This window comes from Atractosteus spatula, chromosome 9 (genome assembly GCF_055471065.1).
Source record: "Atractosteus spatula isolate fAtrSpa1 chromosome 9, fAtrSpa1.hap1, whole genome shotgun sequence".
NCBI classification, from domain to species: Eukaryota; Metazoa; Chordata; class Actinopteri; order Semionotiformes; family Lepisosteidae; genus Atractosteus; species Atractosteus spatula.
The window spans coordinates 53,250,801-53,265,571 of NC_142714.1; the positions used below are offsets into that span (position 1 = coordinate 53,250,801).

At 42.1% G+C, this 14,771-nt stretch overlaps 1 protein-coding gene across 4 annotated transcripts in view; it reads right to left on the reverse strand.

The window, feature by feature from the left end:
- Nucleotides 1-985: 985 nt before the first annotated feature.
- The window catches only part of pcdh19 (protocadherin 19), a 59,481-nt gene continuing 45,695 nt past the window's right edge, over nt 986-14,771 (reverse strand). For all 4 annotated transcript variants that reach the window (XM_088925232.1, XM_088925233.1, XM_088925234.1 and 1 more), the window contains exon 5: nt 986-3,582. In XM_088925232.1, the coding sequence (XP_088781358.1) occupies nt 3,014-3,582 (569 nt within the window). In that variant the 3' untranslated portion in view covers nt 986-3,013. The remainder of the gene's footprint in view (nt 3,583-14,771) is intronic.

Sequence of the window (14,771 nt, forward strand, 5' to 3'; positions counted from 1 at the left end):
AAAAAATCTGCTCAAAATATAAAAAATATAGATCTGCAAAGTTGAACGGGTGCCTTCAATTACTGAATTCACACTGGCACCAAGGTAATAGCAACAGGCTCAAGAGCCCTCATCAGAAGACCCAAAACCCTTTTCTGATTTTTTGTGGCATATCAGTTGCATTAGATTTGTGAGGTGAAGAACACGACCTGTTTCAAGATGCTTGTTTATCCTGCTGCTAAAAATTTAAAGAGTTTTTTTTCATATCTCAAGTAGACTCCCTTTGGCTAGAAATCTCCCGTCAAGGCATTTTCAGCAGCTACAGGTCTATTTACTGCAGCCCTTCCACTAGTACACATATTCCGTTTAATTCATCGAATGAGTCGACTGGGAGACCAAAGCATGATGTCACAGAACTCTTCTAATGCGAAAGAAGCTGCAGGCTCTGCCTTGAATTCTAACTTGTTAAAAATATAAGAGAGGTTAAAAATGAGAGGTGGCCTTTTGGCCCATCTAGCTCATTTAGAGCTTAAAGCACACAGCATGAGAACTGAACCAATGCCTTTAATTCCATTTCAATTCAATCCATTATTTTGTATATGTGTATATATTTATGTGTTGGGGGAGGGCTAAAAGAAATGTACTACTCTAACAGGCTGCAGAACCTTTTCAGTTTTGAAGGAAGAGCATATGTAATTCAAGTGCTCAACTTTGAAGAAGCAGCTGGATGAGATCCTTGGATCAATTAGCTACTAGCAACCCATTGAGCAACATGGTTCACATGGCCTCCTCTCAAGTGTAAGATTTCTTATGTTCTTATGTTAATGATAGGCCTCAAAGAGTTATAATACACTCACTCGGAATTTGCATGGGTGTGGCCACGTAGAAATCGGTACCATTCTCTCTCTCACAAACACGCAGACAAGCACATTTTCTCTAATAAATTAAATTGCATTGCATTAAAGAATTCCAACACTCATATTCATAAAAAGACAAGGAAGCTAAGTGGAGAACATTTAATAGTTTAATAATAAGCTGCTGTATACATTCAGTGATTACTCCGATTTTCATGTTGCCATAAGCTGTTGGAGAGACCTGCAAACATTCAGCCACAAGTTCTATTGTATGTTATGCATCTTGTTCCACTGTCCAGTGTGTTCCAGTGCAACTGAAAACCCACAAACAAGTACAGATTATCTTTCGGATTAAAGCACGTTCATCAAGTCTACGAATCCAGGCAATGTCTTTTTCGTCACCCTGTGCACTCCCTTACAAGACCTTGCCAATGGATATGCTTCAAGAGGCTGGAAGAGCTTCAGACATCCTCACTGTTCTCAGTACAACAGGAGCAGCTCTTATACCTTATCTACCTTGTGGAGAGAAACTAACCACAAGGAGGACCTTAAAGCTATGCATTAATACCACAGAACTGAACCTCAGATTAAATACATAGAAACAGATCAGTGTAGAAATGTGTGACACCACCCTTCTCTGGGTCACAAAGCCATTTTCCTTTCAGCTCAGTAAGTTTGACCAATTCCCTCTAGTCTCCTTTAGTCTTTTCCTACATCCTGTTTTTGGTTTTGTTTCCTACCTCACGCTAAGCTCTTTTTTATATTTACTGACACACTACTGTAGGTGCTGAAATTGTTTTTTTTTTGTTATTTTTCTTTTATATTTTTCTATTAGCCCACACAGCTCACAGAAACTTGATGGCACGAGAACTGACCAATAAGAAACTCTTTTACAACAAGGTAGACTGCAAGTTAACAGTTGCCAGGGGTAACATAGTAAAACATAAAGTTCAGTTTTGGAAAATAAAAAAAAATTATGATCATCATAATAAACAAAAAAGCCTGTTAATTCAAGTATAACTTACTAATAAAATAACTATACAGCATTAAATTTCTCATAATACATTTTTAAATTATTTATAAAATATATTTTGGCATATACGATTTTTTCCTTTTCTGTGTTTGTGTAACAAAACGCTACTTTAGTTTCAGTTGAACACCAATGTTTATTTATTCAGGTTTTTTTAAGGAAACATTAAAGGGATTGTCACATAACAACTGGTTATTTTAAAAAAAATTAACCCTATATAGAGCTTCACATACAGCAAGACATGTGATTGATGATCCTTTTAGAACCTAGCCCCATAGTCAGAATTCCAGACGACGGGGAGACTGGAGCACACAGTTCTCTTAAACTGTGCCCCATCTCTTCCAGCTACAACAGTGAATGGGGACTGGTGACTTTTGGGAAATGAGTCTTTTCAGTCTTTTCACTGTTTACTTTGAGAGACCTGTTGAGGAAATGACCATTTCCCAGCTATCCTATCCATGGACATCATCTGATAAGTGTTTATTTAGCTTCTTCAGAGTTAAAAAAAAATAAATCCACTCACATCTCTGTGTCTGTGAGAGAAGCTGGAATGTCTTCAGTGAAACGTGGAGGGGAATATCTTTTGTTGTTTTATGAATTGAAACTTTGGGCAAAACGAAAATGAACTCGCCAAGAAAGCCGTCTTTCTCCTTGTTTTAAAAAAAGTGAAATAGCCAGTGGTAACAGAAAAAACGAAACAACAAAAAAGTTTAAATGATAGAAATGGATTATCTGTCTGTTGCAGATTCTTTCCTTCCACAAAATGGTCTCTTGGGATTGAAATGGTAGAATGGTCTGGCAGCCACCCCCCCCCAAAAAAAGGCAATATCAAAAACTCAACACAAAAGGCATGATTCCGCCTTCACAGGAGTCCCATCTCCATGGCTGTCTGTCCCGGGATTCGGCACGTTACACGGTAACCAGTAGCCTTTCAGTTCCCTCTCTCCTGGACAGTGAACAACGACAAGGAAACGCAAAAGAAAAAATCCCCCACTGCCCCCTTCTGTCCCCAGACACCCAGCGCCGCGTATCCTCTCCCGAGTCGATCGCTTTCCCCACCGCGCCTGCCTGAGATACGCAGTCGATGTGTTTCCAGGTGTTCCGATGCATGTGTGTGCAGCCTGTCGCGCTCCGCTTCTCCGCAGCCCCTCTAGAGAACGATGTCCTTCAGGCGCTTCCCCCCGGGGGAGTCCTTGTCCCTGTGCTCGTGGAAGAGCTGGCTGATTTCTCGCACCGCCGGCTCACTGTCCTTGCCCTCCGGCTGCCGCAGCAGGCTGTGGTTGGCGATCCTCTCGGCGTCGCGGCAGTGCAGGGTGTTGTAGGAGGCGGGGGGTTTGGCACAGACGGGGCTCTTTAAGTGCACTGGGGAGGTGATGGGGCTCACGGCTTCCCGCCCGTTGCCTGCCTCTCGGACGGCCCCGTTGGCCTTGGGGCTGCAGACGGGCAGCTCAGTTGTCCTTTTCACCTTCATCTCACCCCTCTCCCCCTCCTGACCGTGGTCAGAGCCGTCCTTGCCGAAAGTGGCAAAAGTCCTCTTGGTGCCACAGTCTTCGTAGTGCGGGACGTCCACCGTCGGGGCCTCTATGGACAGGGCAATGATGTTGCGGCCGTGTTCCGGGGATTTGGCACGGGCCGGAATGGGCACTCTGGGCATCCAGCAGCGGTCGGAGTGCCCAAGGATGCGACACTCCTCCTGGCAGTGGAAGCCCTCGCTTGGATCTGAGGAGAGCGACAGACAGGGAGAGGAGTGAAAACATTAGATTTCCGCTCAGTCTTTGAAACATCAAGGGACTGAAGCACATAATTTATCTTCTTTTCCGAAGACAAGCCCAACTCCTTGTCCCTGCATAGTTAAATATGACAGGATCAGCCCCGCAAAGAAAAACACCCACTGAGGCTAGCTGAATGAGCCAATTCCAGACAGCACTAAAGCAGAAAGTCCATTTAAGCAGGACCGTTTCCTGCAGCAGAACCTGATGAAAGGCAAGGCTTAAGCAATGAAATCACATGCTTCAATATAAAAGGAACAAAAACATAGCTTTTGGTTGTCTGTTGCCTCTTGTGCTGTATGTGGTTATAAATATATAATGATGTTTTAACGCTGCTGTGAGAAGAGATTTGTATGAATCAGTATCTCTGCATACAGTCACCCTTTTGTTGTATCTGTGGAAAGACCTTCAAGCTGCTTTTCCATCATTATGCTTTATAGAGCTAAAGCCACGTTCTTATGCATATGCTGAAAACCTGTTATTTCCCTTTATTTCCTGTTATTTAAAACAAGTGTGTTTCATAATTTTTAACATTCTACTCAAAACACTTTGCCAGAACATCCTTTCCTAGCACTCATTTTTCATAAATATCTTTAGCTGACCTTTCCCAGGCACGTCTGAGCTGCCGCTGTTTCTGCACACACCTGTACACGCCAAGCAGTCACACCCTTGCTCAGACAAGCAGGCACACTGACGCAAGAGCCTGAACGGTGGCAAGTGTTGTGTGGGTTTGACTATGGATTCTGACACACGGTGACACACCATTCACAAGCTGTATCTACGCACTTGTGATCGCAGGAATCAGCATTGTACAAGCAAGGCCAGAAACAAAGGGAAGAAGCAATTGAAAAATGCCACATTGATCAGGTGGAAAAATGTCAACAGAGGTAAGACAGATTTCTTTGCACTAAAGTATTTGCTTTTGCATACAAAACTGACAACATATATTTCACTGGCCAGAGGAGAGACTTGCTCAAACTGGGTCACACAGAACAGCAGGAAAATTCTAGGGTAAGCTCAGGTGAACCACAGCAGCAGACAAACACAATCCAGATGTGAAACTGCCATTGTGTTCCTTCTTCTTGTACCTTTAAAATTATTTTGGAAAATCAAAGCAAGAACCACACAGAAACCAACATTTTTTTTCGTTTGTTGTTCAGATGGAGGTGCAGTCTTCCTTAATCTCTGCTCTCAGATCCAAGAGACCCAAGGTGACCGTAAGAGCTTGTGAGCAGACTGTCATTGAACCAAGTGTGCATTTATATCTGGCATTCCCAACTTGACAGATCACCCAATTAAAGTCACTAATTATCCTTTTTTTGTACTCTGAGGGGCATGTCGGCTCTCAGTCTTGGATCAATATTTAAAGATTGAACACAGGCTCTGCTCGGTGGCATTCCACAGGCACAGCTACCGGCACTGCGTTCCAGAAACTTGGATGTGATGAGAGTGACTGACAGGCTGAAGGCTCAGAGCCATGCAGAGAAGCCGTTTTCACGTTCCAATGTCAGATATCAGCTAAGGAGCCTGGGCTTAGCACACGGAGAGAGCAGGGAACATATCACAATGGCCATGAGTCCTGAACCCCCAAGCCTTATTAATGCTTTACGAAAGGCTGCACCACAGATTTCTTTGGCTTTAGAGGATGGCGGCTCCCTTTGAACACCGGTCGGCGGTTTAACCTTTTTTAGGTGCCAACCATGACCACACACAAGCACGCACAAGCGCACGCACACCGAGTGAAAACACAGACCCCGTCTGCCCTGGCCATCTCTGAGCAGCTCGCGTTCACCACCCCACCAGCAAAAGATGAGCTGCCAGCGCTAAAGGAAAACAAGAAATAAAATAAAAAACTCTTCTGTCCCACTGCAGTAAGTGGCTTAAATTTACTCTATAATTACCAGACCCTGAGAACACACAGAATCTTGAAAGGGCTTTTCATCGCCAATTGTCAATTTTGTCACCATGGCAACAGGGGTTAGCCTCAAAAGGCTAGCACACCTGCCACCAAACACTCTCTTCAAGAATTCCAATCAACGTAAGATCGTCACGTTTTCAGGCAGATGGATTTATAAGCATCCGCTTGTTCAATATTAGGTGCTTTAAATGAATTCCTATCAAAATTAGGTCTTGGCTGGTCTGAGAATAAATGCTCACAAATGCATAGTTAACACTCTCAAACACTCTTCCATAAACAAGAATGAGTACTTGGAGTTTATGAATATCTTATTTTTTTTCTCTGTGCCAAAAGTGAAGGCTGTATTGAGAACAGTTGGGGGTCTCTGAGGGAGCAATTTAGCTGTAAATGACATGGCTCTGAAAGCAAAGATTCATTAATGTCGCAATTCTCTTAACCCCTTTTCTATGTACATGTGTCACAGATGTTAGACGCAATCGTCTCAGAGTAAAAAAAATAAATAAAAAGAAAAACTGCGGACAAAAAAATCTCTTCCTGTCTTTGGAAATGCTCAAATTTAATGCTAACAAACTAAGTAATTAAAGGCTTAGCAATACTGCCGCATGAATCGGGCAAGCTTGAGAACTGCAAGAGATCAGGCACCTCCAGCTGTGTTTGTCTATTGAAAATCAGCAGGCAAAAAGCTTGCCAATCAGGTCTCGAAACAGACATTAAGTACAGTATGTAGTTCGTTATTAGGAGAAAGATTTTCTATACAGTATCTGATATCTAATTACTAATTAAAATCCATTGGGAACAAGATACTGCCTGGATAAAAAAATTAAAAAATAATACCGTTTTGAATTAAAAAATAAAATAACATGAAATAAAAAAAAGTATTGAGAATCTAACTCCCTTGGCACTGCTGAGAAGAAGGATGTAATTTCACAGTTAAATCAGAATCAGAGTTCAAAGAATTACAAGTCATTAGGGAAGATATATATAGAGATAGGGAATGAGAGAGATGAACACAGTTCTGCTATGAAAATCTTGGCGCTTCAAATGCATTTGCACAACCTAATGATAAACTTTACCTTGTTCATTACTTCTAGTTACCCGAAATTACATTGCACTCACTGGACTAAGATCAATTTAAATTGTGTTAATTCTCAGGTGCTTCGAAACTACCACCTGCTGCACTCTCACATTGTTATCATCAAAATGAGATGATATCATCAAACGGCACGGGCCACAGCCCTGTGAAAGTAAGATACCTAGCCGTGCGGTCACTGTTTTATCTTTTTATACCCAAATACAAGTCTCTGTTGGCAAAATCTGCTGCTCATCATTTTCAGAGCAGAGTTTCAATTATGTGAAATCTTTACAAATCCTCCGAGGTTTAATGTACTTTTCTTGATATTGTGACAAAAGGAGTAAATTAGTGCAGGACTGGGGTTGAAATCCCAGAACATGAAGAGGATAACTGTTTATTTGAAGAAAAGATTCCAAAACTCTGAGCCCCTGCCAGCCTCTCAGCCTTTCTGGCAGGAGTCGATTTTCTGCCTCGTCAGCCCTGGAAAACAGACATCGTTTTCCCTCCAAAAAGGCTGAAAATGATGAGGTTCAAATGGTGCTGTAATGCTACAAGAAGGGTGCATGCAGCCTGAGCCCAACACAGTGGGGGAAGGTTGATTGGGCAGAGCGGTGGCTCTGTGGCTCAGGATCTGTGCCTGTGGCTGGAAGGTTGCTGAGTTCAAATCCCGCGGGCGGTGGAGGAATCCTATTCCGTTGGGCCCCTGAGCAAGGCCCTTAACCCTGACTGCTCCAGGGGTGCTGTACAATGGCTGACCCTGTACTTTGACCCCAAGCGTCTCTCCCTGTCTGTGTGTCTCATGGAGAGCAAGCTGGGGTATGCGAAAAGACAATTCCTAATGCAAGAAATTGTATATGGCCAATAAAGTGATCTTATCTGATCTGATAAGGCCAGGGACATTGTCAACACTCAGGAAGACTTGACACAAATCAGCAGAACACAGTCTCTGGGAAACGAGGAGCAGTGGGGATTCTTACTAAAAATGAAACAGATGTACAGATGTATTTTATTGAATGACAAAATTATTGCTGTACCATGAATTGCTGAGGAAAAGAAAAAACTTTGTTAGCAAGTCAGCTTGTTCATTGGTCTGTTTTGAATGGTTGTGTTAGTATTACAGTATTGCAAATTCTCAAACGTGCCACATTTCAGGTGGATTAATGGAAAAAAAGTCCTCAAGTAATAACACCTCAGGTCAATCAAGAAATTTGTAGCCTGAGAATTTGTATTCAATACCTGAGTTCGATAATGAACGTTCAAAAGGCTTCACAAAAAATAATATTTTTTTTCCTGAGATTCATATGGGATCATTTTACTAGTAACTATGCCACCTTAACAAACAAAGAAAAAATCAGCCACTTAACAAACTCACAACGAAGGCAATAATTTATGTGGTTCGGAGAGACTGGATGAAAAACTGCAGCTCTGCAACCTCAAAGACATGTGTACCAGTTGTCCTGGGCCCAGAGATTTTTTTTTCAGATGAAGACAGCGTCTCTTGTTATGAAGTGTAATGGCCGACAGGATACCTTGTGAACTCCCCTGAGCTTCCAGCAGAAACAGAAATAGCTTGGCCGTCTTTCTTTTATTGGCACCAAGAGAGAGGCACCGACATGAACTAGGAGGCAGCCTGCACTTTGTCTGCCTGTTTGGCTAACAAAGGGTATCCGCCCGCATTTGCCTAGCTCGGCACTTTTAAACAAACTGCTTACAATGAGAAAAAATCCTGGAATTAATAGGATCCCTAGATCACTGATTTTCTGGCCAAGAGAAAAACATGTCTTCGCTCCAGTGACACGCAGAAGTATTTAAAATGATGATGGCTTTGTTATTTTGTAGAGCAAATATCAGAGCAATAAATCTACACTAAAATAAGTGCAGGTGGCATTTAATGAAGATAAAAAACATCAGGGACTCAGTAAGGGTAACAACAGACCAAACTTCAAACTTGCTACTTTAATGGAACTATGGATTCTGTCATACTGGACCTTTAGGTTTCAGAACAGTAAAGGAAGCAAAAGACCTCTATATGACTGGAATTGTCCAGACTCTAATAAACTAATAAAGATATCCCACAAAGATCTCTGCAAAGAACAGCATTAAAATCTCCTTCTTTGTAAGGGATGTACCTAGGGAAAACAAGGCAATGTTTAAAATGAGCTATTAAATAATGAATTTACAGCTCTCCAAAGAGAGGGCAGGCTTTTTCCTCATCTTTGTTCCACTTGTACAGTAGTTGAAGTAGTTTTTGTCCATGTCTTCATAATTGTAACTGTTTTACCTTGCAATTCATTTGGATCAGTACAAGAGATAATCAGCTCTTGATAACAGAGCTAACAAAGCAGCTCATGTCTGGTTGTTCTGTTTCTGCCCTAGGATGGTTCTGTTCTGACACGACTGGCACAACACAGGGGTGTCCCCAAACCCTTCTTTAACGCTTTCAACCATTTTGAGATGCTGTGGGTTTAAGTCCCTTCCAAAGTATAGTCACTGTGATCCAGGAACCCCATGTCTCTGTTAGCTGGACTAGGACCCCTGTGTCTTCTGTTTTAGCTTCATCTTACTTCTTAACTACAGGCTAATTTTCCATTTGAAGCCTTTTTAAATGTTTTTAAATTGTTTTCAGCTCTTAAAACGCTGAATGGAATTTGAAATTAATATGAACCCAGTGCTTATTAACAAGTTTCAGAACTGCCCTCATTCAGGTGTGTGAGCTGAAATATAACCAACTGGACTCAAGCAGAAGCACCAACACTGACTCTCTGTGGGAGAGACTGAATCAGTGTCATTCACACCTGTATCTGAGCATCATCAATTAAACAGTATATCAGGATCTATTTACTCAGACAGACAGCAGCAAATTCTTAATTACCAAGCTAAGGAGAGACAGTACAGGATTCTGTTTGCTGAAGGTATTTGTAATGCACTTTAAATAGGGTATTTTTTTTTAACCAAGGACTGAGTTCAGAAACACATCTAAGCCAGCAAGCAGATCAGTTACGGGTATCAATCAGCAATGGTGACTAAGGTCCCAGCAGAAAAAAACCCAGCAGACACAGTGGTGCCCCTTGATCAGAACTGAGAACCACTTTACTAGTGCATCCTGTGAAACGTTTTTACTCCTCATACTGTGATCATAATAGATAAACAGATTCTGATCAAACCAAATAGATTTTTGGGGAGTCCAAATGACAAGAGTTGCATGTATCAAATCTAATACTGATCTATGACGTTTGTGCAAACTACACCCTGTGGCAATGCTTAATACAGTACTCTCTTTACACCAGTGGAGTTTCCAGGCAGATTGCTTGTTTTTGTGGTTTAGCACATTCAGTTAACTGGTTAAACTTACTTTAGCTGCTGCCAGATTATAGAAACTCACATCAAGGTTGATGTACAGTATGTGCAGCAAATATCACACTAACACCAGAAACATCCAGTGTCTACAAGACCTGCTGCATACAGACTGTTATCTACAGCATGAGGGCTTGTGAAGTAATAAAAAGTCCGTCCAGTGTAAAGGTTAACCTCAGTACCCTACATCTCATGCCAAATTGAAGCACAGCCACATCAGGCCAGCCAGAATCCACCTGGGAGAGCCCAAAAGCTGCTGTCATCCCAAGATTGCAATCCTGTTTTCCTCCCATAAATCACGCCGGAGAGGAGGCCTAGGGGACTTGAAGATGGAGTGTTATGAGCTTGTTTTTACAAACAGTGGGAGCTCACTCTTCCAGAGGTGCAGAGCCTGTAGAGGCTGTTTTTCTGCCAGCTCTGGGTCTCGTCTCCTGCATGTCCTTGTGTCTGTCTTGCCTGGTCTCTACTATTATGAACACCTTACTTTCCCTAATTTATTCCAAAAAGATTTTATGGTTCAGCAGACAGACAGCCAGCCTGCCCTTCTCACAGATATTAATTATTAACGAAATTACAGTATTCCGGCGGCAGCCCTGTCTTATGGATGGTAAATCAAGTGTTTTTTCGGCTACTTACATTTCATACCATTAGTACCAGTCAATTTATCAGGAAATGATTCACGATCAGTCCTCGAGAACTGTGGTGAGCGTCTCTGACAGCTAGTCAGTGCAATCAAACCCTGCTGCTGTTGTTTAAAAAATAATATGAACAGACAGAGTTACTAATGTCTCTGGTCAACAGCACTGTCTTTTTCACATGTTTTGGTTTCTATTAATTATTATAAAAGGCCCATGGTGTTACGTGCCAAATTTAGTGTACACTCACCCCAAACAACCCATGGTGACTCGCTGTTAAAGAATGAATTCGTAAACTCATGCTGACAAACAATGCAGTCAGTTTAAATTGGTACAAACAGCATCTGTTTAGCAGCCCTGCAACTGCACCAAAAAAAACATTTGCAGACTTATTTTATAAATCATGCTGTCATGGCAAGAGTACTATACAGTTCAGTGGAACTACCTCTACCAAATACAGTGTGTTTTGTTGTGATAATGAACTGAATTTGCTGTTAGGATGACAGACAAGTCTGCCAGATTTTCATTCTTTGGTATCACTATATAGTGTATGTTTTTCATTAGGAGAAGCTGTTGACAAGAGGTCAGGCAAAGTGGGTCTAGACAACTCTAGGTTGCAATCTTAAGTTCTGAGTGAATAAATCTTTGCAATGGATATAGTTGTATGGTAGAGACCTGACAACTTAGACTGCATCGAATACTTAGCATTGTGGATGGAAGCAAAAATGACTGATTTTGTCCCTCTCCTCATACCTGAGCAGTCAGATAAATAGCTACTGTAGCTGTATACCTTAAGCCATATCTTGATGAGACACTCATACATCTTGATGCTGACAGATGTAATAAGTTGCTGTAATGAAAAAAACGAAGACTTAAGTGGACGATCATCCCCTGGTGAAATGTATCGCTTTGCTAAATAACTTGATAAAATAAATAGGCAATTAACGTTGTGAGTTAAAAGTAATGAAAGCCAATCCAGTTTGGACCTCTTAGTGAGCTGAAGGATTGCAATATATCAATGCCACGGAAAAAAAAGCAAGGCTGTGCGGGAAGGAAAGGGGTCTCTTGAGAAGGAGATGGCAGGGATAAGGCTGACTGCTGCCATGCTTATAGACAGTAACCATATTGAAGGGGCTGCCTAATTTACAATAAGCCACAAACCAGCATTTCAGGGTGTCAAGTAGAGACACATAAAGAAAAGCCAGGGCTACATGATTTATTCCTGAATCTCCAGTCCCTGAAGTCCCAGTTGCTTCTCGTTAAATCTGGAGGAACACAGTGGAAGCAAACAAGAGGTATCACCCCATGCTTCCCGGGGGAGCCCTAGGAGTTAGTCTGACTCACTGCCCACCCTCTGTTCCGTGAAGGAATTGCAAATGCACAAGCACACAAGCTCACGCACGCTCACACATTCTCCTCTCTGCAATTCATCATCCCGGACATCTTTGCAGAAACGGAAGCATGATGTGCGTTGCATGTAAGCTCGACCGAGTGATCTAGCTAATTCGCAGTTAAACCCTAGAGCCTGTGAGGAGCAGAAGGGATAAGGCTCAGTAAATTGTATCTTGGAGGAATGGAGCAGCAGTGTGAGAGGGGTGTGGGACTGCCTATTCATTGGTCACCTGATCAGAATTCCACAAGGGATGAAATAGTGTGGGAGCACATTGCTCAAATCATTTAACTTCTCTCTAATCCCCTGGCTTTAATCATAGATAGGAGAGTCCCTATGGCATTTTACTTTTTTTTACTAATATCCAACCACAGCAAATATTATTATCTACAGAAATTTCTACAAGCGATAAAATAGGTTATATCACAAAGTTTTCAGCAGAGTGTTCAGCCTCTTCAGGTTCCATTTAGCTGTTAAGTAACCAAACATGAACCCTTGAACTTGGAGGAAAAATAAATGCTTTTACGGTACGTTATATTTTCTTTAAAATGTGCACAAATGGTGAAAGAAACTGCACACATCACAGGCTATTCTGGATTTAAGGCTGACATAGAGGTCATCTTTAATGCCGTCATTGTCAAGGGACAGTCGATATTTGAAAAGCGATTTGAACCATAAATGACTCAAGGAAAACTCAGCTTCCCATTCGTCAACATTCCCCTGCAATTTTCATCAGTGCACTTACCCATGGGAAAAGGGATTCAGCAGGATTAAGGAGTAAGAGAAAGGTCAAGCTACCTAATACTTGCACCTACAGGCTGGTCTCCAGATTAAAAAACACCTGCCAAACGACAAAGCTATGAATTGGCTGAGCACAATCTCTGTAGTCTTAATCCGTGTGAAATTAAAGAAGGATGGTTTTGAGTATGTCTCCTGAAATCCAGACTGGGATTTTATTTTGTTTGAATAAAACAGCAAAGACCTGACCACACTGTACTCTGATCACAAGAATAGTGATGGACATTCCCCATTGTGGGCAAAACAGAGCTGAGAGCCCGCCGAGATGCTGTCACCCAGCAGAAAGCCTGCTCAGGCAGAAGGACCTGGCAAAGGAGAGCTCACCACGGCGCTATGGCCAGGTGGTTACAGATGAGGTACAGAAATATCCTGCCTCCTACCAACCATCTTTCTCTTAATGCCAAAGTCATGTCGCCACCCTCTTTGTTTTCCACTATAGTACTTTCATAAAACTAGGCTTGAAAAAAGTGGGCTTCCTCCTGTGGAAATAAATTGGAATTCCCAAGTGCCAATCTGCCTGAGAAAGAAACAGACCCACCTGGACATCTCAGCCAACCTCAGCTCAACAAATCAATGCTGTCTTTCTCGAGACAGCTGGGCCCTCAAAGACCACTGTGTGCTCAGCTGGAATGCTGAGATCTCTAGACTTTATTTCCCAACAAGATGTTCCCTGCTTGAATATAACTGTTACATAATTAATGTAATGTGAGTTGTCATTCAGGCATGTACAATTGTGTCAGTGTGGACTATACATTTTATATTCTGTTTTATCTTGTAGCTCAGGCGGGCACATACTTCTGTTGTTGTTTTATTTTTCCTTCCTATTGCTCTTTTTCTTTCTTCCTGTGTCTTTAACAATCTATGGAAGTAGGACAATGTGTGATGTTAAAATGAAGCCTGCTACCCATGCATGCAGAAGCATTTTAACATTTGTGCCTCTAGGGAAAGCAGAACTACAATGCCCACTGTCAGTTCTGGCACTTCACTTGATCTCAGAATCACAGCTGTGTTGGGCAGAGACACACAAAAGGGGCAGACCTGTCCTACAGGGAGAGCAGTGTGAGTCAGTTTTTTCCACAATATGAAAGGGGCACCATTAAAATGCTATTCTTGGTCACAATCTGTATACACAAATATATCACACTGTAAAACTTTAGCTGATCTTGTCCTTCCATTTGATAATCGAAAAAGCTTAATTAACTGCAGTCATTCAGAATGAACTACATCAATAACACTTTCTGGCTAAGTGAGAATGATAAGAAGTTATCAGAAGAAAAACGTATATCACAATGTCTGTTAATACTGCCTGTGTCCTTCTTATACTGTTGTATTGATTATTTACTATGTGAATGTGACTGAATCACAGTAATCCAGTAAACACAATCACATTGCCATCGTGCTTAGCAGTTTTAAGGAAATCCATGCAAAGGGTTTTCCTGTTGTTAAAACATAGTTATGTTCCTATTTTATGTTATGTCATGTCATTTGCCAAACAGCTTTATACCATAGCATTTATACCACAGTGTCGCGGGAAGCCGGAGCCTACCCAGCAAGCAAAGAGCGCAAGTCAGGGTACACTCTGGATGGGGCGCCAGTCCATTGCAGGGCAAGTGCAAGCCAATCATAAATGGGGACAATTTGGGGGCCACAGTAAAGGCTGGGGGGAAAATTTGTCTCAGACACCAGGATAACTCCCTAGTCTTATTGAGAAATGCCTGGGGATTTTTAATGACCACTGAGTCAGGAGCTTGTTTAACATCTCATCTGAAAGGTGGCACCCACTACAATATAGTGTCTCCGCCACTATACTGGGGCATTAGGACCCACACAGTGGGCACACCCCGCAGGTCCCACTAAAACCACTTCCAGCAGCAGCCATAGCTTCCCAGGAGTCTCCCATCCAGGTACTGACCAGGCTCAACCCAGCTTAGCTTCAGTGGGTAGCCAGTTGAGAGCTGCAGGGTGATATGGC